The sequence below is a fragment of the Maniola hyperantus genome, chromosome 1 (genome assembly GCF_902806685.2).
Source record: "Maniola hyperantus chromosome 1, iAphHyp1.2, whole genome shotgun sequence".
In the NCBI taxonomy this organism is placed as follows: domain Eukaryota; kingdom Metazoa; phylum Arthropoda; class Insecta; order Lepidoptera; family Nymphalidae; genus Maniola; species Maniola hyperantus.
The window spans coordinates 16,003,830-16,029,623 of NC_048536.1; the positions used below are offsets into that span (position 1 = coordinate 16,003,830).

Here is a 25,794-nt window from a genome sequence, read left to right on the forward strand (position 1 = left end):
GGAAACGTGTCAAACATTGTGTTGCCGGCCCAAAAGAAAAAATAGCTTTAAGTTTTCGAGTTTTATACTCGAAAAATTAAACTCGTTTTCGGTACGAGACTAACTGGAGTAATTTCATTGTTAAAATGAAAAATATGTTAGTTTTAAAATTAAAATATTAAATAAGCATTATTGTTTCTGTATTACCTATTAGTTATAATATCCGTCTAATACTATCCAAGCACCGCTCAAACCAGTGAATCTAGAAAATGGATGCTCTCTATGTAGTGTATACCTGAGAAGACAGGAAATGAAATCCAACGGGAACATTAAAAAAATATCTGTGCGTATGAAGTCAGAAAAGAAGCTAGTTTCAAATAACTGACTAAATAATGTCCAATAAAATTATTATAGCTGAGATTTTTTCATTGTCGGATCAAGTCTGGTCAAAATAATGTACATCGACCTTTAGAATGACATTTCGGCTTTGTAGAGCGTTGTCTCTGTCACTCATACCTATATGACGTTTTGTCGGTCTCAACAACAGAGACATTGCTCTACAAATCCGCTATCTCCTTTTAAAGGACGATGTACATTATTTTCTGCCGCGTACTGTATCGAGTTATCGCTATAACTATATTATACTCGTACATGTTGTTTGCCACAAGCATCTGACGCGGGCATTAAATTGTGTTAAAATATATATATTTTATTTATAAAATAAGTTTGGGTTTGTTTCATATTACAATTATAATAAAACCACTTTGATATTTTAACACCTATAGGTACACTAATTTTTCCCCAAACTGAACCATTTTTCACAAAAATAAGATCTAGGTTCGAAACTAGTCGGGCTAACGTCGAATAAACACGTGAGTAAAGCCGGGTCAGATATTATTATATATAAAAATAAGATCTAAGGAATATCACGGATATTTTGACGCTTTCCACCGTTTCTAGAGGTGGATTAGCACTCCTAGAGTAGGGCACCGACCAGAAAGAGTTGGGTACAGGCTTGATTCAAGCCTAACAATCGTGACTTATAGTCTTACTTGTAGTACTTAATTTGGAAGTCTATTGAGGCTTAAAGGCTTTTATAATCTGTGAATAATCACATAATATTTTAGTGTTGGCAGCATTGGCCACTGGCATGTTTTCTTTCTCTTTTCTTTCGAACTTCTAAGCCCTTTCCGGTTTAGTTCCTGGGGCTAGAAGCCGTTGTTTCGGTTTTTATTATTTTTAATCGCCCGTAATCCTTCAAAATGAGAATCTATAAGGATATTATTACCGGTAATTGCGTTTAATATGTTAATAGGAGTGATTTCGAGTTATTATTTCGTTCATTGCGAATCATTAATGTGAATTTGACATTTAGTGATTGGAGTGTTTCATGTATTTTTTGTTCGAGTTTTTGCCACATCGACATCGCAACCACCACCCATGGTTTCTTAGGGGATGGTAATGATTATGGGCGTGTTAATTTTCAGGTGACGAGATGTTCTCGGACACATACAAAATCAAACTGGTCGACGAAGTAATTTACGAAGTCACTGGTAAATTGGAAACAAGAACACAGGGCGATATCAGAATCGAGGGTTTCAACCCCTCGGCCGAGGACGCGGACGAAGGCACAGACTCTGCGTGTGAGAGCGGCGTAGATATTGTCTTAAATCACCGACTTGTGGAGACCTATGCCTTCGGAGACAAGAAATCTTACACTCTATACCTTAAAGATTACATGAAAAAGTGAGTACTGCGGATTTCTTTTATAGAATTGAAAGTGAGGATCGTGGCAACTTTCACTGAATTTTTGTTGCGAATGACTAATTCGTGATTCAATTGAATTGGCTGAATCATGGAGGTATGACAGATGACTACTAACATTGTTGCACCAATAAATGTCAGTGTCTTCCATTTCAAGACATTCGTAATAGTGTTTTGTATTACATAGTATACCTAGTTTCATAATTAAAGTTTGGCACATATTCTTGATCCAGCTGTTTTGTATTTACTTATTGATCCACAAGAATAAAGAAATCTATGGTCATTAATTTATGCTATTTGTGTCACTGATTGATACTATACAGTTTTTGGTTCCAATATGTTTATTGTGCCCATGAAAAGATTTCATAGCCCCCATTGTTTACAATAGTGTTATCAGTCCTCGAGCAATGTCATTGTTAATCCTTATCTAACACCTACTTCAATAATGTGCCAGCTGATGCTGCTTCCTTTTACTATAACCATCAATAAGATGGATGGAAGAACCTAGATCTGAGATTCTACAATATTATGCTAGTCATCACTTTCTATTTCCTGTAATTAGGTCAAGCGAAAGGCTTGCAAAGCTTATTATAAACTCACATTGGTTTTTACATGATGCAGTTTAAAAATGTGTATTTGCTTTTAACTATAATAATATTATATGAACTATCGATTAAGATTAGAGTGTAAGGCCCATTTATAGCATTTGATATTAGTCAACATCTTTTATATAACAACATTGAAGGGACCATGATTATTAGGTTGCAGGTAGCTACAATAACCAGTGTTAACTTTTTATGCTACAAATAGCCAGGATTTACCCGATATGTTTGTTATAAAGGGTTTTCACTGTAGTTATTTTATTATCTTGAATAGCAATGCATCGTAAACTACCCGAAGTTGATAAACAATATCGGCTTCAGTAGCACTTGATGCAAGAGTAAAGAACTTTAATGAAAAAACATTCATTTCCATAATGTTTGTTCATGAAATGGAGCTAACAAACACCTTAAGACTTTATAATGATTATTGTTAGCCCCGCACTGAATTAAAAATCTTTGCCAAGTTAAAGTGAAGCCACATAATGCGTTGCATTGGCGGTGCGGCGCCTGAGCGGTGCAGTTGCGTCATCTTACGTAGAAATCGCTGAACCATGCCATACGATGTCGTGCGTCGCCGCACCGAACGGCCTTGGGACCAGAATCACGAGGCAGGGAGGAGTGGTGCAGTGCAGCAATGCCATACTTTATTGCAGTACAGTACAGTACTCGTGCTGCATCCAATACTGAAATCCACATCTATGTGGCGCCGCAACGCACTGGAAACGCATCGTGTTTACTTAGTCTTATAAAGAGCTTCCGAGATAGTCAATCAGCTTAATGGCAAGAACATGGACCTTTGAGCCAAACAGGTTGAAAATTTTCAATGTCTGCTTGACCATGATTGTTGCGATTTTATATTATTTTCGGACAGTGTTCAAGAAATGAGAAAATCCCCTTGCTGGCTCAAGCTGTTTGACAGGTGAATCAAGCTGCTTGAACCAGCAATTATAAAACTAAGTGCAAGCCATTGAGCTGCTTGACTGTCTCACTATGTCTGATTACTTCTTACCACTCGGACTTATGATATTTATATTATAGAGAATGGACATTTAATGAAATTCCTTTCTTCTAATTTCAGATTAGTAGCAAAATTGGAAGAGACATCTCCAGACCAAGTAGACGTATTCAAGACCAACATGAACAAAGTAATGAAAGACATTCTCAGTAGGTTTAAGGAACTCCAATTCTTCACCGGCGAATCTATGGATTGCGATGGCATGGTCGCCTTGATGGAGTACAGAGATATTAATGGTGTCTCCACTCCCGTCATGATGTTCTACAAGCACGGTCTTGAAGAGGAGAAGTTCTAAGACCCATCGGAGCAATATATTAATACATTAGTCTAAATTGTACTTTATTACCATCACAATAAAGTTGTTTTGATGATCATAAGTACAGTTCAAACTCTCTCTGAGCATAAGCTTTTCAGTACGGCTTAAGTGATATTCATATTCCCACACCAGCCTAACACCATTTGTTTTCTTAATTTATTTACTCTAATCATGTCCGCTCAGCTCAGCAAATTGGCTTCGGCTACTCCCCGTTAAAGGCTGAACTTTTGTAAAGTAAATGTTGCATATTATTATTAAATAATTTAATGAACAACTGAATTTGGTGTTATTATTTTTATTGTCCTAAAGAACAATAGGCAAAATGATCTTCAATAGATAATACCCAATACTATAATACTACTTACTAATAGATACAGAAGGGAGGGATGGACAGGTACTATATCACAATACTTAGGCACAGTAGTAATATCTAGTAAAATGAACTTTGCATTTAAAAATTATTATGAGCCTAGAGTCGCTAATCAATAAGCTAAAAGTTAGCAAACTGTAGGTATCACAGAAAGGTGAACTTACATTGTCCGGGTCTTGACCGGGACGAAGGTTCCTGACAGTACCATCGAAGTATAATAGATGGCGCGCGAGTCGCGCCCGGTTTGGGGGGAGCGGAACCATAGACGATAGAATTCGTTTAGGTGGTTTTCGCTACTGGCGCTAGTTGCAGACAACCAGCGCTTCTAGCGGCTATGTCGTGAAATATTCGGTAGGGCTGGATTTCAGTGGAGTAGGTACGCGCCAGGTCGAGATGGCATTCGGGGAATGAGGTGGAGGCACACCGGGGCTGTGCTGGGCGTCCTCACCCCGATTGCCATCTCGATCTGTCACGTACTATAGCTAGTAGGTGCCTATTGACTAAAAAACGGGTCAAGTGCGGTATCTCAGATATGTATTATGATTATGATCTGGCTGTAAGTAGATACAGTAGCCAGCAGGAAATTTTGTACATTGACCTTTACAAAGAGGTTTCGGCTTCGTAGAGCGTTGTCTCTGTCACTCATACCTTTTGTGACGTTTGTGAGTTTCTTTCTAAAGGACGACGAGAATATTTTCTGCCGCGTTCTCGGTACTGTAGGTACTACTTTATTAGAGTGGAAATAAAAAGCAATATTTTGAGGTATGTTATATTTTATCGAGTTTGTATGTAGGTAATAACTACAATAAAGTACAGAAATGACTGATGATCTATTACAATGTCGTGAGTATCCTAATCACAATTTCTCATATGTATTTTATTATTTTTTGTATACTTTTTAGGCATTCCCTAGGCACTAAACACATGCCCATAATTTGCTTTAGTCTTTTAATTTCTCCATATGTAGGTATTTATATACAAAAGTAAAACAAAATGAGGAGGCTACAACAAAATCTAAAAGGAGAAACTTTTTATTTCATTGAAAACCTAGTATCTATTGGTTGCCATTATTAAAAATATCGACACTAGAAATGTCATGGCGAGAAATTTAGAGCAATAAAAGATTAGGTAATAGAAATGTATCACAGTAAACTAAAATAATATCTGTTGCTTCGTTCAGTTTTGTATAAAACAATACAGCCATTAGTAATTTAAAGGTAGGTAGAAATCACAAGGTATTATCTATAAGTACCTACTACCTACTAGGTATATATTTTTAAGGCATTTGACATTTCTGGTGTCAATATTTGAAAATTGATTCCTTGACTATTTATGTATGATGTATCATTCGATTTTCATTTAAACAACTCATTGTCAACATTATTAGTCATGACTCATGATAATAGCTTAAAATAATGGGCAATGATAAGTTAATCTTAGTGACTTTATAGTTAATAGCTATTATAAATATTTGAAACATGACAAAACTTTAAAGCTTTTAATTAGTGCAGTAGTGAAGTTAGGTAGGTATGTAGGGTAGGTACTGCAGTAATTAAAAGTTGACAACGGAGAGTTATGGATTATAAATTAATTGGGTAGGTAGTTGGCAAATTTGCTTTTATTGTAGTAAAGATTGTAAACTCGGAGTCGTACCCAAAGATAATACCAAATAAATATACCAATACCATATAAGATTTTATAATAAGCTTCCAGAAGACATATTGGAGATGTCTCTCAACAAGTTCAAAGTTTTCATAAAACGTAAACTAATTGAAAAATCCTATTACAATGTAAAGGATTATTTAAATGATAAGCAAGCTTGGGAATGAGTTGCTTAACGGATTCTAATAAGTTTCAATAATTTTGTAAAGTGGTGATAATAAAAAGAATACCCGGCTGAGTTTGTTGTGGGCTCTTCTCAGACCTGGGCGCGTTTGGAACCCTCGTAGCTTTAGTTTTAAGTTTGCGTAATAATTATCACCACTATATCTTAGAAATCCAAGATCTGACCATCAAAAAGAGTTATTAATTACCTATTTTGAATAAATCATTTGACTTTTGAATAATATTAAGGGTGGTAACATTTTTTTTTATTATCTTTGGAGCTGCCAACATGCAATATAAAAATCTCTGACAATCTGTAGATAGAGTAATAAAGGTAGATTGAAGTACTGTGTAACCGCGTATGAGATAGCGATAGCACGACGTAACGATGAATAACACGACAATTATTACCATTGTTTAGTAGTCAATATTTGTATTAAACGTTTTTTTATGTGAAAACAAGTAAATTTATAACTAATGAGAAATACAATTCCGCCACGAATTCTCAAAGTTTGTTTTGCAACTAAAGTTGCATTCCTTGTATGTATTCTTGAAAAAAACCAGTTACACGATAAGGGACAAAAAATAGGTTAGCTGCGTCTCTGTTTATCACATTAGTAACTTTATCTGTGCTCTCTTTTTAGTGTGAATGAGAAAGCAAACGTTCCTGTATCTACCTTCATTACTCTATCTACGTGACAATCTCTTTATGAGACAGCTTTATGATTATTATTATCTGTGGCACAATTAGTACAGTAGCCGGCAGAAAATATTGTAGGTAGTTCGGCTTCGTAGAGCGTTGTCTCTGTCACTCATACCTATGTGACGTGTTGTCGATCTCAACGACAGAGACAACGATAGTCTCTTTAGTCTTTCCAAAGGTCGATGTACAATATTTTCTGCCGAGTACTGTAATTTTTTTATTGTTCTAAAGGGCTCTAGAGTCCAGAGCTGTAGAGTCAGTTAAAAAAAATGTTTTCTTCCAAAATATTTAGGACTTAGTTACTGAAACTTTAGCCAACTACCCAACAATTGTTTTTTAATAATAGGTATTGTATAAAATGGGTACATATCACGACATTTTGACTCGGTTGCATGAGTCGAAATATCGACATTAATACTAGTATTTTTAGTATTTACTTTATTTAATAACTCAGTAGTCAGTAGCTACAGTTAATTTCTTTGATTCTTCAATCCTGACCCCTAAACTTGGAAATCCCGTGTCTTAAATGGCCTAATTAATCGTGGTATGTACCCGTTATATACAATACAATATGTAGTTAAACCACGAAATAAGCTTAACATAATTATTTTTTAATACCTAATCATATATTTTGTAAAGTCGCGGCATCATACAAAACTTCTAAGATTGAACAAAAAAGGAAGTTGTAGAGGCACGGAGAGTTGGCTTATTATAGAGGCATGGAAACGTCAATAAAATCTATCACACAATATAACAAACCGTACCCTCTAGTACGAGTTCTTACCGTTTTTAAAAACGAATTTGGATGACGAGTTTTCACATAAAATATCGACTGACAGCGCGAGCTCTCGGCATGCGGCAACTTTGCGAAAATCAAATACGTATGTCGGTAGTAAAGAATTTTTATAGTAAAACAAGATTATTTTGTCGCTCGTTATGTATGGAAATCAAAAATCACACACCGTTTTGCAAAAAGAAGAAAGAGATGATTAAGTTAGTTGAGCATACATATCAAGTGAGGATATTGGAAAATAGTGCTTCGTACCTACATCATACGAATTGTGTAAGTTCATAACATTAAAAATATGTAACAATATTTAGGCACGTGTTCGACCGCCGACGATAAGCGAGAAATGAGATTAGCTAAAAACTAGGAACTAGTGAGTTTGTGCTTTGGGATAGTTTTGTGTCTGGACTTGAGTATGAGCGAGTGTGCGAGACTTATTACCTGACTGCGGCGAAGCCCAAAGGAGGGTTATGTGTTTCACCTGTGTGTATATACATACACACGGACATACGTCCGTTCCTATGTCCGCTTGTAACTACTGAACGGCTCAACCAATTTTAATAAATGATACGTCATTACATTTGTCTTGATGGAGCGAGTGTCACTAAGAAGCTAAAATTCTTTTAAAAAAAATGCGCTTTATTTAGATTTAATTTCTGCGCTAACTGCTCGCTTATTTTGATTGCCAAGAGAGGGTCGCCGAGCGACTTTTTTTTATACCTCTTGTCGCTGGGACAAACTATTGGAGAGAGAGTTCCCGCCGACAGTAATCAGCGATCAACTAATAATATAATATTTGTCTCCTTTATTATTGACACGGAATTACACATCGATTGTACATGACTTGAGCGAGAAAAAAAATCGATAGCTAGTGGCTTCCTCGTCGGCGGTAGGACATTGCCTTAGTGACAGAATAATGAAAAGTGGGATATCAGTCCCATGGCAAACAATAGCAAAAATATTGGGAGGATGGAAATAATCTGATGATAATATTTAGAAGAGCAAGATCGTATTAAATTTTATAAATATCTCAATATAATATTATTATAAATATATTTACATTCTTTAATCACTAATATTTCTTCTTATATTGGTGTCTTATTTAATGCACACTTAATTTAGTCACTTATAAATAAAGACATTAAAAAGACTTATGGAATGGTTTTTGTACAAAATCAAATACAAATTCCACCACAGCGGTAGAAGAAATCGCGAATCACAATGTGTAATATAAAATGATGTAGAATCATAGCTAATATTATATCAGGGAGTGATCTGATCTCACAGCCTCCCTCGTTAAACTTAACTCGACTAGCCTGTACATTGTACGAATTGTGGTTCTTCGCATCATCATAGCATGATATCTCCGCTAAACTGGCAACCAGTGCCTACAGTACCTAACTACTATCTCAATTTTAATAAAACAGGATAAAAGAAAAACTTATTTCCTTCAGCTAAATAGTGATTAGGTAGACCTATATTATACGCCTGCTATTGTAGGTGAAGCGTTGTCGTTTTGTTTCTAGGTTATGTTTTAGTCGTCAATTGTCAAAATTTTACGTCGAGTTTTTCGTGGAATTATTTGGATATTTTGAATCCTTCTTGTAAAGTGATTATTAATTTCGTCTGCTATATAAATATTCTATAGATTCTCTTGAATGGCTTATTGAATTTATTGTTTTAAATTAAATACACACATAGAGAATATCTATTTCACGAACACCGTTCGGCTATGTTTGTGTGAGTGCACACGTAGGTACACATTGTTTGTCTGAGAGGTGCTCAGTCTCGACCGCGACGCGGTTTACGTTACGTACATATCGGATCGGTACCTACACCACTACTACAACCAAGGCCATTGTGAAATAGAACATCTATCCAACTATTTTGAACTGTGACACTGCGTAACGAAATGGCGTAAAGGGCATCTTCTTCACTTCACTTTTGAAATCGTCAAAGAGATAGGACATGTTGTCGATATGCGCTTTCGTTGTTAATAACGTTATACATATTATGACAAATTGTTACTAAGCAATTAACTGGTTAATAGTTACGATCACCGGAAACATGAATAGATGAATTTTGTTCTATAAAGCGGTACGATGATACGAATCAACCTTACATAATATGAAAGTCACACTTTCAAACACTCCCCTCATCTCATTGAAAAATAGATCCATAACTACTTAATATTATTATAATTTACAAATAAGGTACTCTCTTAAACCGAATACGATATAGGATAGTCCTCACTGGTCGAACGTACACCGGACCCGAACACTAATGTACTAGAGCACTACGTCCATCGCCAAAGTCCGTCCGTAGGAAAAAATAATGGAATGAAGATTTATTGCTAGAATTACAAGATCACAAACGTTTGAAGGAGTTCGTAACTAGTCAGCGCGCACTCAACAGTTGAACGTGTTGGCGTGGCTGCACGAGCGCGGGAACTCCGCGTAGCCGCCCTCGGGGATGATGGAGTACTCCGGCTCGCTGTAGTCCGGCGTCTCGCGCTCGTACTGCCGCTCGCGCTCGCGGTCGCGCGGGAAGCCGATCACCGTCTCCGAGTTGCGCAAGTAGTCGTTCTCCTGCTTGCGCGAGTAGCGCGAGTCGAGGTTGCGCTGAAAGTTCTCCGGGTGGCACACGACGCCGTTGCGGTTGTTCTTCTTGTCGGGCAGGGAGCGCAGCGAGCCGTTGTTGAGGTGATGCGCGGGCGCACCGTTGTTGAGGATGGGCGGCGCGCGCTCGCCGCCGATGTACGTGAAGCCGTTGGCGGGCATGGTGCCGCCGCCTCCCGAGCGCGGCGGCCGGCGTGCGGAGCCCTGGCCGCCTGACATGAAGAACACGCTCGGGGAGGCGTAAAGCTCTAGCTACAGCTCCGTCACCGGGATGGGGCGCAGGCCGGGCGCGTGCGGCGCGGGGTACTGCGCCGGGTGGATGCCGCGCACTATGCAGTCCTCCTCCGTCGAAATCGGCTTGTGGTACTCTAGATTCTTACGCCCCTTGTTCCATTTATAATCCTTTAGCTTCTCCTGCATGCTCTTTCGATATCTGTACACTATTAAAACTAAAGTCGCTATCGAAGCCACGCAGGCAACTACGATTATGCAGATGATGGTCTGCTTTCCCGTGTCATGCAAGACGCAGCCCAGGTCGTCCGCATTCAACATTCTTAAATTCTTGTCCTTCAGATGTTCGGGGCTGGCACATTGCACTTCAGTGAAATTGCTCTTGTCTCTTAGGAGTCGTTGTAGCCACAGTATGTAGCAGTTGCAAAAGATAGGATTGTCAGTCATGTCCAGTACTTTCAATTCTTTACCTATGAAGACTGTTTCGCTCAATGTTACGATAGCATTATCTCTTAGCGTCAAGTGTCGTAACTTTGGCAAACCCAACAGGGAACAGTCTTCGATGATCGATAATTTTTTGTTATTGGTTAGAACGACAATCTCGAGATTTATATTATCTTCGAAAGCACCCTTCTCGATTCTTTCTAATTGGGCTGCACCCGATATATCTAAAAGTTTGAGATTTTTTAGACCCTTGAACGAATGACTCTCCAAAACTATAAAATCATTTTGGCCTATATTCAATTCTTCTAGCCTAGTCAAGCCAGATAATTGTTGAGTGGGAACGACACCTAATCGGTTTCCGTAGAGATTAAGGCTCCTTAATCCCGGGAGACCTCTAAAGGCGTTGTCACTTATGTTAGAGAGTCCAGCTCCATTCAAGTCTAACACTGCTAGCCTGTTGAGACCGGCAAAGGCATCATCTGGCAGCGAGGAGAACGCATTCAAACCAACATGCAATTCTGCAAGACTTCCCAAGAGACTGAAGGATATCGTTGGGACTGAACTTAACTGGTTGTCATCTAAATAGAGAATCCTTAGGGCTGACAGTCCAGCGAATGCTCTCGGTTCTATTCTCTGGATCCTATTCTGTCCTAAATTTAATTCCTCTAATCTTGGCAGAGTGGAAAATACTCCATTGGTAAGTTCTTCTAGGAAATTACGTTTTAAATTAAGCACGGTTAACGAGTTCAAGCCTTGGAATGTCGTGTTTGCGACTGATGACAGCTTGTTGTGGTTGAGGTGTAGCTCTTGTAATTTTCGTTGATATGCAAAACTTTTTGTGGGTATGTTCACGAGGTGATTCTGAGAGAGGTCCAAGTGTTGTAGCTCCGCGTAAAACTGCATGGAGCTGTCAATGGTTTTGATCTTGTTGTTCCTGATGATGAGGCGTTGTATGGAGGGGTTGAGGGCGATGGGAAGAACGTCGAGGCGGCTCTCCTCGCAAACCACGACGAGGGTGTCGTCGTTGCAGTTGCAGCCGGCGGGGCAGTTCGCGAGCGCTGACGCCCCACCTCGCCAGGCGAGCAGTTCCAGACATATCAGCAAAACCTGGAAATAAGAGAAAAGTACCATTAATACCAAACATATCTCTAGTAGGTATCTACAACAAAAGTAAACCAAGAAGTGATGGGTTTTAAACATGATTATTGTATGAGTGATTAGATGAAGTTTACATTGAATTTAGGCACACTGTCTGTGGCAGTATAAGTAGGTACGGATCTAACTTTTACCTTATAATGTAGTACGTATACTATCTGTTATTTATTACCCTCAAATTGGCAAAATAAATTTGATTTGATTTTATCAGATTCATTGTACCTATATGGCGTTGGACGAATGCTTGAACAATCTGGCAAATCTATATATCAAAACTTTCACCTCGATCTGAGCGTAGATATCAAAAATTTAAGTTGTATTCTGCTAAGTTGATATTGAATCGAAATGAAAATAAAGCTGTATAGTATAATATATTTTTATTTAGTCGTGTATTTCAAGAAGCAAAGGAGCAATATATTAGGAGTTTGATAGCCACTCCGTTATAAAATAAAACGAAAACAATGTAAGGCGAGCGAGGATCGTCGAAGAGAGGGCAAAAGAGTAAATGGAATGATATTGGAATGGGAATTTTGCGCAGTTTTAATTTATTAAAATGTGCTTCGGCGAAGCACTCGGGGCAGCTTTCTTTGGTTCAAAGACTAGCACTTTTATTACGTTTCCCGTTTCCAACAATTAGCAAGGAGATCTAAGCTGAGATTCAGCTCGAGTTTCGCGGAGGATTTTAATTCTATTACGACGGGATTTCTCGCAGATGCAGCATCAACAGTCTCTTTAGTCTTTCGTCCTGATGAAACAACATTAAAGCATATAAAATTGTAGCGTTTGTAACTTCATCATTTTGTTTGATGAATAATCTTCTTTTTGTTTTAGTTTGCATTTTAGCTTTTGTAATTCAAATCGATAGGTACCTATAACCTATGCCTAAGCAGTTTTATAGATAAAGAATCGCGTGTGTGTTTTTTAAATTTCGATACAAGTTAGCTCTTGACTGCGATCTCACCTGGTGGTAAGTGATAATGCAGAATAAGACGGAAGCGGGCTAACTTGGAAGGGGTTATGGAAATTTCATTAAACCCCGTGCCCTGATCGGTTTCAACGCGGAATCGTAGCGGAACGCTAAATCGCTTGTCGGCACGTCTTTGCCGGTAGGGTGGTACCTAACTAGCCACAGCCGAAGCTTCCTACCACTTGCTTTAACGGTGAAGGAAAACATCGTGAGGAAACCTGCATACCTGAGAGTTCTCCATAATGTTCTCAAAGGTGTGTGAAGTGAAGTCTACCAATCCGCACATGACCAGCGTGGTAGACTATTGCCAACACCCTTCTCACTCTGAGAGGAGGCCCGTCCTCCGTAGTGAGCCGGCGATGGGTTGATCATGATGACGAATATTCCAAAGAAGAAGAATATTTGTTTCTAAAACAGGAAAATCGTAAGCAAAACAACGCACGAAAATATATCTGCATTAGCCCGTGTTACAATCTACGACCATGCTTCGGCTATCGAATTGTGCCGCTCGTCCGGCATTCTGGCGGCTATGCTCGGTACAAATCATAATCAAAACTCGATATGCAGGTCATTCGCAAACAGTGCTGCTCGTTTTGCGCTGTCCCGGTGAAATTTCCGCTAAAATCCAATAAACGGCTGTGTTCGGCGCGTTGTGCACAGATTTTGTCTTGTTTTGTGAATGCTGCAATGCTTTTTTTTGGCAAAACGTTGTTTCTATCGTACAAGCTGAATGCGTTGTATGAATGATACATGGTTATTGTAGCCGGTATTGTTTTGATATATGTGCCTAATTGATTTTGTATCTATCGTCTAAATCCCGCCTGTAAACGAAAAATATCGTTTCGCACATTTTATTCACATGCTAGTGCGGGGGCCAACGTATTTGGGAGTAAAAAATACTACTTATCAAAACCTTTTATAGCTACATAATATTACCCTAATAGGTGATGTCCGAGACTTCGTCCGCTTGGATTAAAATTTTTGATTGTAGCTTATGTCCGCCTCCGGGATGCAAGTCCCCAAAATCGTAACATGCGGACAGACAGACAGATAGACTTTTGCATTACCCTAAATATATTTTACGCGTGATTCAAAAAATAACGCTCCTTTTTAAACTCACATACAATATCATAAGGGCGTGCATTAATTATATGTATATTCCAATTAAAAGCTCCGAACACATAAATTTCTCGTGTGAAAAATTCTCTTTTATATTCAAAATTACTCTTAATTTCACTTACGCGGATCCCTTTGGCTACACCACGGACTTGGAGTAGCTAGATGCCGCATACTCATGAAATAAGTAGCATGAAAACCAACCGAGCCTATTTTTTTCTACATTATTATAATGATATTCCGCGAGTCATTTAGGTCATTTAGTGATGATAACAACGCACTAACAGGGTGAAGTAGAGTGAAGGAACTCTCGGTTTGATCCTGAATCAACGATATTATGTCAAATATTAGGCTATGGTGACGTAAATTCAAAGAAAAAAATAGGGCTACTTTAGGGCTACGTCAAATGTATACTAATATTTGACGCTTGCCAGTGACCTCGAAGCCTTGACGTTTCTTTAGAAGTTCCCTAACTATCGTGAACTGTGACACTAATCACGGAGCCAGACTTTGACTCCGAGGAGAGGGTCGATTATTTGTATTTGGAAAGAGAAATGATAATATAAACAGAGGAATGAAAAAGCGTTTGGCACTTTAGCTTAAATTTCGGGTACGGCTGGACGGACGGGTGCGGCATCTAGTCATCCCAAGTCCATGGCCTGCACGCTCGGGTAAGTTTTTTCATCCAGCGGTCGCAATTATGTGATTTGCATAGCTATCAGGATATCACACTAGGCGATATTTCACGCTACACCATAAACTCCACTCGAACCCGACTTTTTTACGCCTGTTTCGTGGCTTAGCCTATAAAAACGTGATTGCTTCCGTTGATATATTTTTATTGGTGATTATTTTTAACATAAACAAGAGTAATAAATAAACTCTACAACCGCTGTAGGCAATTTTAAAGTTTCGCACGTAAACCTACGGAAATCTTTAATGCTTGGTCAATTTATTCATATTTATATTTAACTAGACGATTCAATGCTAGCGATTTAGGATTTTAAAAAAATCCGTGGGAACTATTTGATTTTCCGGGATAAAATGTAGCCCGATGTCACACTCCAGGTCTTTAACTACACCCAATAAATCCAAGATAAATCATATAAAATGACAAAATTTATATTTTGTCATGTTATATGATTCATCAAACACTGTTTAATTCCCTTACGGATCTTGCGGACCCAAACCCTTTACGGCAGAACGCTGTGTCCGTTATTCAAATCAGCTCCAATTCTGTATTTGTGTTGATTAAAAATTCGAGGAGCGACTGCTGAGAGCACAGACGCCGGAATTACTAATTTCGGAAATTAGATGGAGATCCGGATTCCGGAATTATGGTTTTAATCCTATCGTTTGGAAATGTCGCTTTACTTGTAGCTGGTTTTCACAAGACTGCCCAAAAAAGGAGTGTACCTAATGTTTTCAGGGTTCATTTTTTTAAAAAGAATATTAGCCAAGTTTATCATACTGCTAATATTTCCCTTTTCCCTCCAATTAAGCGTAAAGCTTTGTTAGGTAGGTACGACAATAGTGCAACGGGTGGCAACCGGCGACCTTTCGGTTTCCAGTCCGCTCCGTTAACCGTTGAGCTACCGAGACTAAATGTGATGTGTAAATGTTCATGAATGTGATTTTCTTTATACCACCAACAGATTTGGATGTATTCCTTACATGAACATTATTCCTATAAATAGTGGCTATAAATTTTTCGAAAAAAATTCAATATGGCGCCTATGTGGCGCCATTTTCAATTGTGACTTTTCAGTTCGTTTTTTGTTAAGGCGGTGTGGTTTTTTAATTTTTTAAATTACGATTTACGACTTGATTCCTACGTTGGTCAATGTAGGTACCTGCTTGGCTTTTGAGATTGATTATATAAGAATACCTTCGATCAGAGAACATAACCCAATTGGGCAAAATACATTAATTTTGATCGTTTTACAAAATTCATGATTCGTTAAGAGTTAAGACTCTACTATTGATTTGAGTGGGTGTTACATAATTGAGATACACCTACTCGTATTAAATATTCATTAAGCACTCCCATATATTATCTAATAGGTAACCAGTATAGAGCTATCAACAGAAATCAGGTGAGGTATCCAAACCAATCATACATGAATTAATTCGCGAGCTCCGGGCGACATGGCAGGCTGACAGCTCGGTAATTTATCAGATACAGCTTAGCACATGTTAACGGTAGGTAAAGTTTAGCTGTTAATATCTCGATAAATGTAAGTAGGTAAACTACCTAATATCTAACATGATATTTTCCCAAGGGATATAAGACCTAATAGATATTTCAATTTTCGGTCTCCGACAAACCCATTTTTAGGGTTCCGTACATCAAAAGGAAAAACGGAACCCTTATAGGATCTCTTCGTCTGTCTATCTGTCTGCCTGTGTCGGTCTGTCAAGAAACCTACAGGGTACTTCCCGTTGACTTAGAATCATGACATTTGGCAGGTAGGTAGGTCTTATAGCAGACATAAGGGGAAAAATCTGAAAACCGTGAATTTAGGGTTACATCACACAAAAAAATATTAAATTGTGGTCATGAACTAATAATTAATATTTTCAATTTTTGATGTAAGATAAATATATCAAGTGGGGTATCATATGAAAGGGCTTTTTCTGCACATTCGAAAACAGATTTTATTTATTTTTATGCATAATAGTCATGATTTATCGTGCAGAATGTCGAAAAAATACGACTGTAGTAGGTATACGGAACCCTCGGTGCGCGAGCCTGACTCGCACTTGGCTGGTTTTTTAAGTCAGATCATAATCTATTTACATATAGTATTATAACGGTACGGTCGGCTTCAGGAAAAAAGCTCTGGTCGGTATAATTAAATGTCTTTGTCCGGTCGTAAACCTGCGCAGTGGGTGATTTATTTATTTGGTTGAACGAATAGAGGTGAGGCGTCTATTCTGCCGAGAAATTGGTTCGTCAGTAACCTTTCTATTCTCGCGCAATATGATCGGCTACTAAATATCATTCATAAATTTTAAAGTGTATCAGTCTATTTGTCTGTGTATTGTCTTTCCATAGTAGAGCTGTGCTGCTGCTGCGCTGAGCAAGGAAATAGGATACTTTTTATCAAAAATCAAAGAGGTCCCATGGGATGTTTGAAAACCCTAAATGTGGAACGTAGTCGGCTAATATTTTGGGCCTTCCATGCGAAGCCTCATAAGGCTCAGAGTCACTCAGCGGGCGATGGAGAGAGCTATGCTTGGAGTTTCTCTACGTGATCAAATCAGAAATGAGGAGATCCGTAGGAGAACTAGAGTAACCGATATAGCTCAACGGGTCGCGAAGCTGAAGTGGCAATGGGCAGGGCACATAGTTCGTACAACCGATAGACATTGGGGTCCCAAGGTGCTGGAATGGCGACCTCGCACCGGAAGACGCAGCGTTGGAAGACCTCCCACTAGGTGGACGGACGACATCAGACGAGTCACAGGGAGCCGCTGGATTCGGGCGGCGCAAGTCCGTTGCGTGTGGAAGTCCCTACAAGAGATTAGGTCATTAGTCCAGCTGTGGACGTCTATTGGTTGATGATGATGATGATGATGCGAAGCCGGCTTGATTCTGCTAGTAAATAAAATACAATAAATACCGCCCGGAAGTCATCGCCCGTCGATGCATGCGGACGCAAATATTCGCACAACGTACGACCAGCAATAACGCGTGAAACTGCGGTTTTACGCATCGCTCGCTCCGTTTTATATTTTCTCGTATCGATGGATGCGTGGCCATATCAATAAAATGTACAAATTTTATTTTTACCGGCGAGTGAACAACTATTTGGTATTTAGGTACCCAGTGGTCTGCGGTGTACTAAATAGCTGCAGGTAAAAAATCATTTTAAAAGTCACAGCTTTTAATTAATGTGAAAAAAATTAAAGCTCGAAACTAAAGTTTCATAAGGCCGAACACGACTAATCTATCCTGCCATATTATATTAGAGAGTCCCAGTGCCCAGTACCTTCCATTTCTATCATCAGGCTCTTATCATTGTCCAATCCAATCCAATCCATCAGCCTGTTTGCGTCCACTGCTGGACATAGGCCTTTCCAAGAGCGCGCCACCAGGCAAGGTCCGCCGCCTTCCTCATCCATCCGCTTATCATTGTATTTTTTTGAAAAGACCTATATTCCTGCAAAGCCTCAGGACGTTGACGGTGCTCGGTGGGCAAGTAAAACACTCGGTTCTGTTATACAGGGTGTAACCAGAACGCTAGCAAAAACGAAGACAGATCATACTACTATCACCTGTATTCGTTTTTGCTAGCGTTTTTGTTAGCGTAGAGTACCTACGTACTGATGATTACAGAAATTACACCACAAACAAACAAAAAAATACATCCTATATTTTGTAAAAGTTCACGCTATATTGCAAATTAAACATTTGACTGATGCTAGAGGTCCGCGTCGCGTAAGTAGGTCATTCGGAGTCAATGCCATGTCATAGGTGGGTGGGGCATTGACCCCAGTTTTGAACGCTATACGTTGCGGGTTTGAATATATACTAAATCACTAAAACTACAAAATGAGGCAAATGGGTATTGGATTGTGTTTAGATAGTATAACAATAACCCTAAGTTTTTGCTAGCGTTCTGGTTACACCCTGTATAAGTAGGTATTCCACGTCTGACACTAGCTTTAGGTACCGTGGGATAGTATTTGGTAGGAGCCTTGTTATTTGCGACGCGAGATTACGCGCGCAGCGTTATCTATCCGCCGAGATTTATCGTTTTTGTATGCTAATTGCTGAATATCAGTTGTATTACAATAAATCGCGACTGGACAACGTAGTATGCATGTAGTTATTCAATATATTTATGCTAATTCCGATGGCCTGAGTGACATAGGTGAGCGCTATCACGTAAGCACCGAAAACACAGATGCCAAGTTTGTCTGAGGGTCAGATCTATAGAGCGCACTTTGTCATAGCTTAGACTTAAGATAGATTTAAAACGAGATAGAGCTATATTTCTCACATAAATCTGTCTCGTTTTAACTCAATCTTAAGTCTGAGCAAAGTCAAAGTGCGCTCTATAGATCTCAGCCTAAGTGGCTATGACCTAATCTCAGAAACTATTGTAGGGATTTTCACTGGGTTTTCATCAATGGACAGACTGATTTTGAATATAATTTGTAAAGTTCAGTGTTTTGGGAACAATATTGGTATTTAATTAACAGAGAGCGATGATCCATTTAGCTGAGAGTTGAATAGTTTCTTAGATTTTGAAAACAATGTAGGTATTGTGATATGCACTGTAATTGCTTAAATGAGAGGTTCCCCGTCCTGGGTTCAATTCTCAGATGGGTAGATTTTGAAATAAAATAAATCTGAATTTGGTCTGGCCTGGTAAACCCGTTGGGATTTCTCAAAATCTTTCCTTATTCTTTAGTGCGCATTTGAGGTGGTTTAGTCTGTACGGTTGTCGGTCAGTTAGTCAGGCACGGTACTGTTTTATACTTGTAACAGGATATAAATGGAAATATGGGTATACTAACCAAATATAAGTTAGGTGTGGCGTAGCCCGCGAGGCGACGACTCGAGGCCTGTGGCGCCATCTGAAATTAAAGAAAAACATTCATTAATATAAAAAAAATCAAAAAGTTAAAGGTTGCCTGGAAGGGATCGCTTTAGTGATAAGACCGCCTTTGCATGCTACAGCTATTAGATTAAGATCCTTGCATGTTTTTTATATGTTTACTTTGTGATGTGTGGAATAAAGTATAAAAAAATAAATAAAATTATTTACTTCTAAACTTATACTATAAAGAAGTTAAGTTTGTAAGTTTGGATGTAGAGGGTAATTTTCGGAATTAAAATCCGATTCTGAAAATTCTTTCACTGACATCTACATTGTTAACCGACTGCTATCACTATTTTTTTTTTTTTTTTTTTTTATTGGTTGGTTTGTCCTTCAATTAGGTCGCAGCGGAGCAACAGATCAAAGTGACTTTTTGCATGGTTATAGTTAAAGTCCTGCGGAGTCTAATTAGCTCAACGGTTGAGGAGCAGACGGAGCAGAGCTCGCTTTTTCTTCTTAGGTACAGTTAAAGACTAGGAGAGTGACATCCTTATATCTCTTATATCCCGGAAAATCGAAGAGGATTTTTAAAAGCCAACATCCGTGCGGATGAAATCGCAGGTATAGGTAAGCAATTAGAGCCTCAATAGCTCAACGGTAAAGGTGCGGACTGAATTTCGAAAGGTTGGCGGTTCAAATCCCACCCGTTACACTATTGTCGTACCTACTCCAAGCGAAAGCTTTACGCTTAGTTGGAAGGTAAAGCTAATATTAGTCATAATTAACATGGCTAATATTCTTTATTAAAAAAATGAATTATGGACCCCTAATAATAATAAAATGAAAGCCTATTAAAATTATATTTGCCAGAAATAACTTCATAGTTGCACCAATCATTATTTAATGACGGTGACGATTCGCCGTCACATGCCATTTTCCCATCCACCCCGCCATTAGGGGCGGGTTTATAACAATTTCATTACGCATAATCGCTGGGCAGTTTGCGTAATCACCGGGCACTGAACAAACCAAGGAGCATTAGTTTTTACCCCTACTATCATATAAGACTTACAATTCTGTAATTAGTTCCGACTTCCACTACATTGACGTTACCTAGGTCCAGTTTACACTTAACCGCGAGTGAGTCCCACATACCCGCCCTTATGCGGCATGCCTAATAGCATTTTTACCAGCGGAAAAAAAGGTACAGTTTACACTGGCGAAGAAATTGAGCTAAGTATGTACTTATTGATGTTTAGAGTCTCGTACCCGAAGGGTGCTAACGGGACCTAAGACTCCACTGTCCGTCCGTCCGTCTGTCGGCTGTATCCCGTGAAATAGGTAGAGAGCTAAAATTTTCGCAGATTGAGTATTTATATTGCCGCTATAACAACACACACCTTACTAACAATTTAAAAATAGCCGCCAAGTTTTTTTTTAAAGTGTTATTTTTTTGTACGACCAACAAACAGACACACTTTCGCATTTGCCTATAATATGGCTACGTTATACGACGACACCCGTATGTGAATAGGTGAAAGGTACCAATCAGATTACTGTATCACGTCAATGTTCATTAATCTGATTGGTGGAATCCACACTGTGCGTTCAAACGCACTGTGAGACCATGAGGTCTCACAGTGTACTATGAAGTACAGTGCGACAAGCTACCTTGGCCTGTGGCAAAAATCGGAACTGACGTTGCCGTCAAGTGTCCCTTTTGGTCTTGTTTGAATATTCTAAGCCTTTGTTCTCCAACAGCGCCCCAACTCCAACGCCCTGTCAATTTCATTCAAGTGCCAAGAGAGCCTTGTCGCACTGTAAAGGTGCCTGTCCACAGAAGCGGAGCGGAGTGGAGATGTGTTGAGCAGACCAATCAGATTGCCGGTAAATAACGTGATAATTCTATTCCGTCATCTGACAAAACTATGACATCTCCGCTCCGCTTCAGTGGACAGGCACCCTTATGATTTTGAATACGGGTGTAACGCCACGAACCAACAAAAGCACTTAGTGCGAACTAAAAAAATAAAAATAATACCAACAAGCTACAAGCTCGCTTATCACGTCCACTGTTTGAATACCATTGTGCAGCGCAAAGTGACGCGGTTGAATTTCCAAACAACTTTTGGGCAAAAGTTTCACTAGTCGGTCTGTTTGCGGGCGGCGGCGGTCGTTACGACACAGAACGCGCCAATTTTCCTCCCAAAAGTAATTTGCTATGTCACATCACAACGGTAAAGCTGCGTCCACAAATGACGTTATATGACAACGTCATTACATTTCAAATAGACAAGTATTACACTATTCAAATGTTATAATATTTCCACTAGCTGATCCGGCATGCGTTGCAATACCGCGTAAAATAAAAAACCGGCCAAGCTTTACGGCTCTGGGTTCTAGCCCTTTTGAGGCGCACATCACAGCGGTAAAGCTGCTTCCACAATTGACGTTATATGAAAACGTCATGTCATTCAAAAAATCCAGCTACTCGACGTAAGATAGTGAGGGACAGTACACAAAGTGCGTCAAGTGCGAGTCGGACTAGCACACGAAGGATTCCGTACAATCGCACAAGAAATAGATAACGCTTTTAATTACAAAACACCTGTTTTCTTAATTTGCATGGCAGCCATTTTGAAATTTTTAATGTTGTAGCGGCAATAGAAATACAAAAACAAACTCAAAATAATATGTACCTAGTTGTAATGAGCAGTGAGCACATTGGCGAAAATCAATGTCGACTAAAAAAATATAATAAGTGTCCGTGCTATATATTCTGCAGGATAAAAACGAATAGATGCGTAATTAACTACTATGAGTTAATATAACACATTAATATACAATGAAATTTAAAAAAATAAATAAATTTAAAAGCGAAAAAACACCAAAACCGCAAGTAATAATTAATGTGCACCGACCTTAACTGAGGGAATTTACAGATGAGGAAACAAAAAGCTGGTAATGACAATGCTTGTTTCGCTAAAAACATCCGAGTTTTGCCTTTTGCCAGAGCGAAAATTTGTAATGAAGCGAATTTCGGAACTGGCGCCAATTCCTTGAAACAATGACTGACACGGACGGGCACATAGAAAAAATCGTTTCTAGGTTTCGCTAGTCATTGTGTCGGTTATTTGCTGTGGGAAAAATAAGTACTTAAAGTCTGTTCACTAACATAGTGTCGCTACCCAACTTGTGTATAATATATTCGTATTTTATTACAATAACCATAAGAATAATATACCCTAGTATTCTATTTTATTCTTCGAATAGTAAACATTTATTTTATCAAACGCAGTGAAAAATAACATAATAAAAGCAAAATATTAAGTGTGCCTGCGGGTGAAGCGGACACTAAGTCAGCGAACAGACTTTACCTATCAAGAGATATAATATGTATAGTCCGCGGCAGGCTAAGATGGCAATCGGGGTGTGAGGCCGAAGGACGCCCCGTACACCCGCATGTCACCCGCGCTCGCCCGCACCGCGCTAGCGCGGGGGAGCTGTGCGGGTGTGCGGGGCGTTCCCTCCCCGATTGCCATTTCAATCTGTCGCATACTAAGCTGTTGTATATCGAAGAATGTCCGTAGCCCTACATTGCGCGCACTCAAAAGTCAAAATGTCCATATTAAAAAAAAATTACCTAATAATAAAATAATTGTACATCAACCTTTAGAATGAGATTTCGGGTTTGTAGTGGTTCAGACCGACAAAACGTCACCTATGTGACGTTTTTTCGGTCTCAACGACAGAGACAATGCTCTACAAACCGCTCTCTCTAAAGGTCAATGTACATTTTCTGCGGCGTACTGTACATTTCACGCGTAAAAAGGTGCTACTGTAATTATACCTGCTGTTTGTATGTGTAAAAGTATCTTCGCTCCAACAATCTAACAATAGATACCTATCTAACAATAGATGAAAAATAATTCCAAGCAAATTCTACACTGAATAAAGCTTCCCATCCTACGTAGAGTTAGTTAGAAGTTATTATAATAGTTAAACTTAATTAAGTATCCAGATTAAGTTCACAGATAGGTAAGCTCTATTAAAATTAAGTAGCAAAATTATTAAGTTAAGCAAAATGCAATTTACTTTTACTCTGTACCTAACGTTTCTTCAGTTAAGTAAATTATGTCCTTTAGTAAAGGCTGGCCCTTCTTACGCGCTTTTCCATACAAAAGTATTTTTCTATTATTTGTAGTAATAGATCTAAAACTAAGCCAGATGTTGATTTATCTCTCCATTATATTATATGGCCGAAAATAATATATTTAGCAAAATAATATTTTTTTGAAAGTTATGACTCTTGAAAAATCTCTATTTTAGGGCAAATTTTGAGGCAACTTCGTGCGAAAATCGAAAAACCTTGTTTACCTTTTCTTCATAAGGACAAACGGACTGTAGTCATAACCTGAAAAAATTGTTTGGAAAATTGCGCCAGGAGCAGCCAAACTAATTGTTTACTTTAGTAAGAGATGTGAGCGAGAAATTCTTGGTAAGAAAGAAACTTCTACGTATATGCGATGAAAAAATCTGGTCCTTTAAACTGTCCCCTATCCGGGTTCGACTGTACCGGAATCTCGATCTAGTAGGTATAACTTATGTGTAACAATGCGTCTAAAAGCGTCTGGTACTGAGCAATGGCAGTGTTTGCTAGCCAGGTCGATACCAGCACAATCGCGACAAAGATTGCGCCCGGAGGAAGGCCCCGACGCTTTTGTCAACACGCTGTATTTTGTCCGTTTGTGTGATAAAATTGCAGCTCCGTTCTATCTCGTATACTTCAAGTAGCACATGAACGAACTCAAAGCGGAAGCGGGCAAACACGGGCGGGCGAGGAACAATACATACATAGATACTCGTACATCTAAAAGTGTAAAAGAAAGTAAAATAATTTAATAAAAACTTTTGATGCAGTCAAGCAAGAATATTTTGAAGTTCTCTAGAAATTAAATAAATTTATTGCATATAGCACAGCTTATGCCACTTACGGCACGTCAAGAAGTCACCACATCGGTTCGGAAAGAAATTCTACTGAGAAGAGCTGACAAGAAACACAGCAGTTACTCTCTTAAAAAAAGTTAAATATGTAGATATACAATACTCAAGCTATCGTTCTACCTTGTGGGCTGCTGAATGCAAAGCCGATCGTTTCAATGCAGCCATGTATAATACAACATTAAGAAATTGATCAATTATTGTATTTTTTTTCAAAGTGATTTTATTTATTTAAAAAAGCTTGCCTTAAACTAATCTATAATTAGTTTCTATAGTGGCATAAAATATTACGACAGTATGGTGCTTACAACAACTTACCGTTTGCATTTACTTAGTTTACAAAAAATTTTATAATAAAATATCACTTTTGAAAAAAAATTGTTTGACCGCTCTGGCTCCCATTTACCTATATATCAATAAATATTTAAAACATCATAAGCTCTTCGAAAAACAAAATTGTAATTTTTATGATAAAATTGCACCTCCATTTCATCATAGAAACTCGACAAAAGTCACTATTATGTTATAAAGGGTGTAACCAGAAAGCTAGCAAATTCTTAGCATTATTGTTGTACTACCTAAACACAATCCAATACCAATAACCTTTTGCCTCATTTTGTAGTTTTATCAGTAGTCATCAGTACTTTCACCTGTCTTCGTTTTTGCTAGCCTGGTTATACACTCTGTATAATATGATAGAGCAAAGCGAACTAGAATAAACGAGCTCAGACGATAAACAAGAACAAAAAACAACAAAATATATTATACTTTAGATTTAAAAGAAACTTAGTTTGGAAAATTAGTCTGAAGTTCGCTCTTTTGATAGCGGATTTAGATGCTTTGTTGTTGGTAATGAAATGATTTTTAAAATAAACACGGTCGTTGTCTTTTCAAAAGTAAACTTTAACTAAGGGGAATAGGGTTATTATTTCTTTGCTCTTGTATTATGTTTTCTTGCCAGCCAGCGATGGCTGCTTAAGGTTCTAAAGAAAAACTTAACGAATTAACAGGGTTTTTAGTACTTGCATACTTGTACAGTTTAATTTCTGGATCGATATAACATATTAAATTTCTGGAGGTATCATCATCATCATCAACCGATAGACGTCCGGACATAGGTCTCTTGTAGGGACTTCCACACGCCACGGTCTTGCGCCGCCTGAATCCACCGGCTCCTGCGACTTGTCTGAGGTCGTCCGTCTACCTAGTGGAGGGTCTTCCAACACTGCGTCTTCCGGTGCAAGGTCGCCATTCCAGTACCTTGGGACCCAAACATCAATCGGTTTTACCGTTTTGCGAACTGTGTGCCCTGCCCATTGCCACATTAGCTTCGCAACCCGTTGATCTATG

General features: G+C 38.7%; 2 protein-coding genes across 3 annotated transcripts in view; one reads left to right on the plus strand and one right to left on the minus strand.

Annotated features, from left to right (window-relative positions):
• Positions 1-1,110: 1,110 nt before the first annotated feature.
• Tctp (translationally controlled tumor protein) lies at positions 1,111-3,955 on the plus strand. Its single transcript, XM_034969429.2, has 3 exons — positions 1,111-1,269; positions 1,467-1,725; positions 3,424-3,955. The coding sequence occupies exons 1-3, from the start codon at positions 1,242-1,244 to the stop codon at positions 3,653-3,655; spliced, it is 519 nt and encodes a 172-aa protein (XP_034825320.1). The 5' UTR covers positions 1,111-1,241; the 3' UTR covers positions 3,656-3,955.
• Positions 3,956-4,799: 844 nt separating this feature from the next.
• The window catches only part of caps (capricious), a 399,256-nt gene continuing 378,261 nt past the window's right edge, over positions 4,800-25,794 (minus strand). Inside the window, exons 6-8 of one of the 2 annotated variants that reach the window (XM_069500041.1) lie at positions 19,421-19,481; positions 10,309-11,760; positions 4,800-10,230 (exon numbers count right to left, since the gene is read on the minus strand). In XM_069500041.1, coding sequence (XP_069356142.1) covers positions 9,769-10,230; positions 10,309-11,760; positions 19,421-19,481 — 1,975 coding nt within the window. In that variant the 3' untranslated portion in view covers positions 4,800-9,768. Of the gene's footprint in view, positions 11,761-19,420; positions 19,482-25,794 lie in introns of both variants that reach the window. The other variant, XM_069500037.1, reaches the window with a different exon arrangement.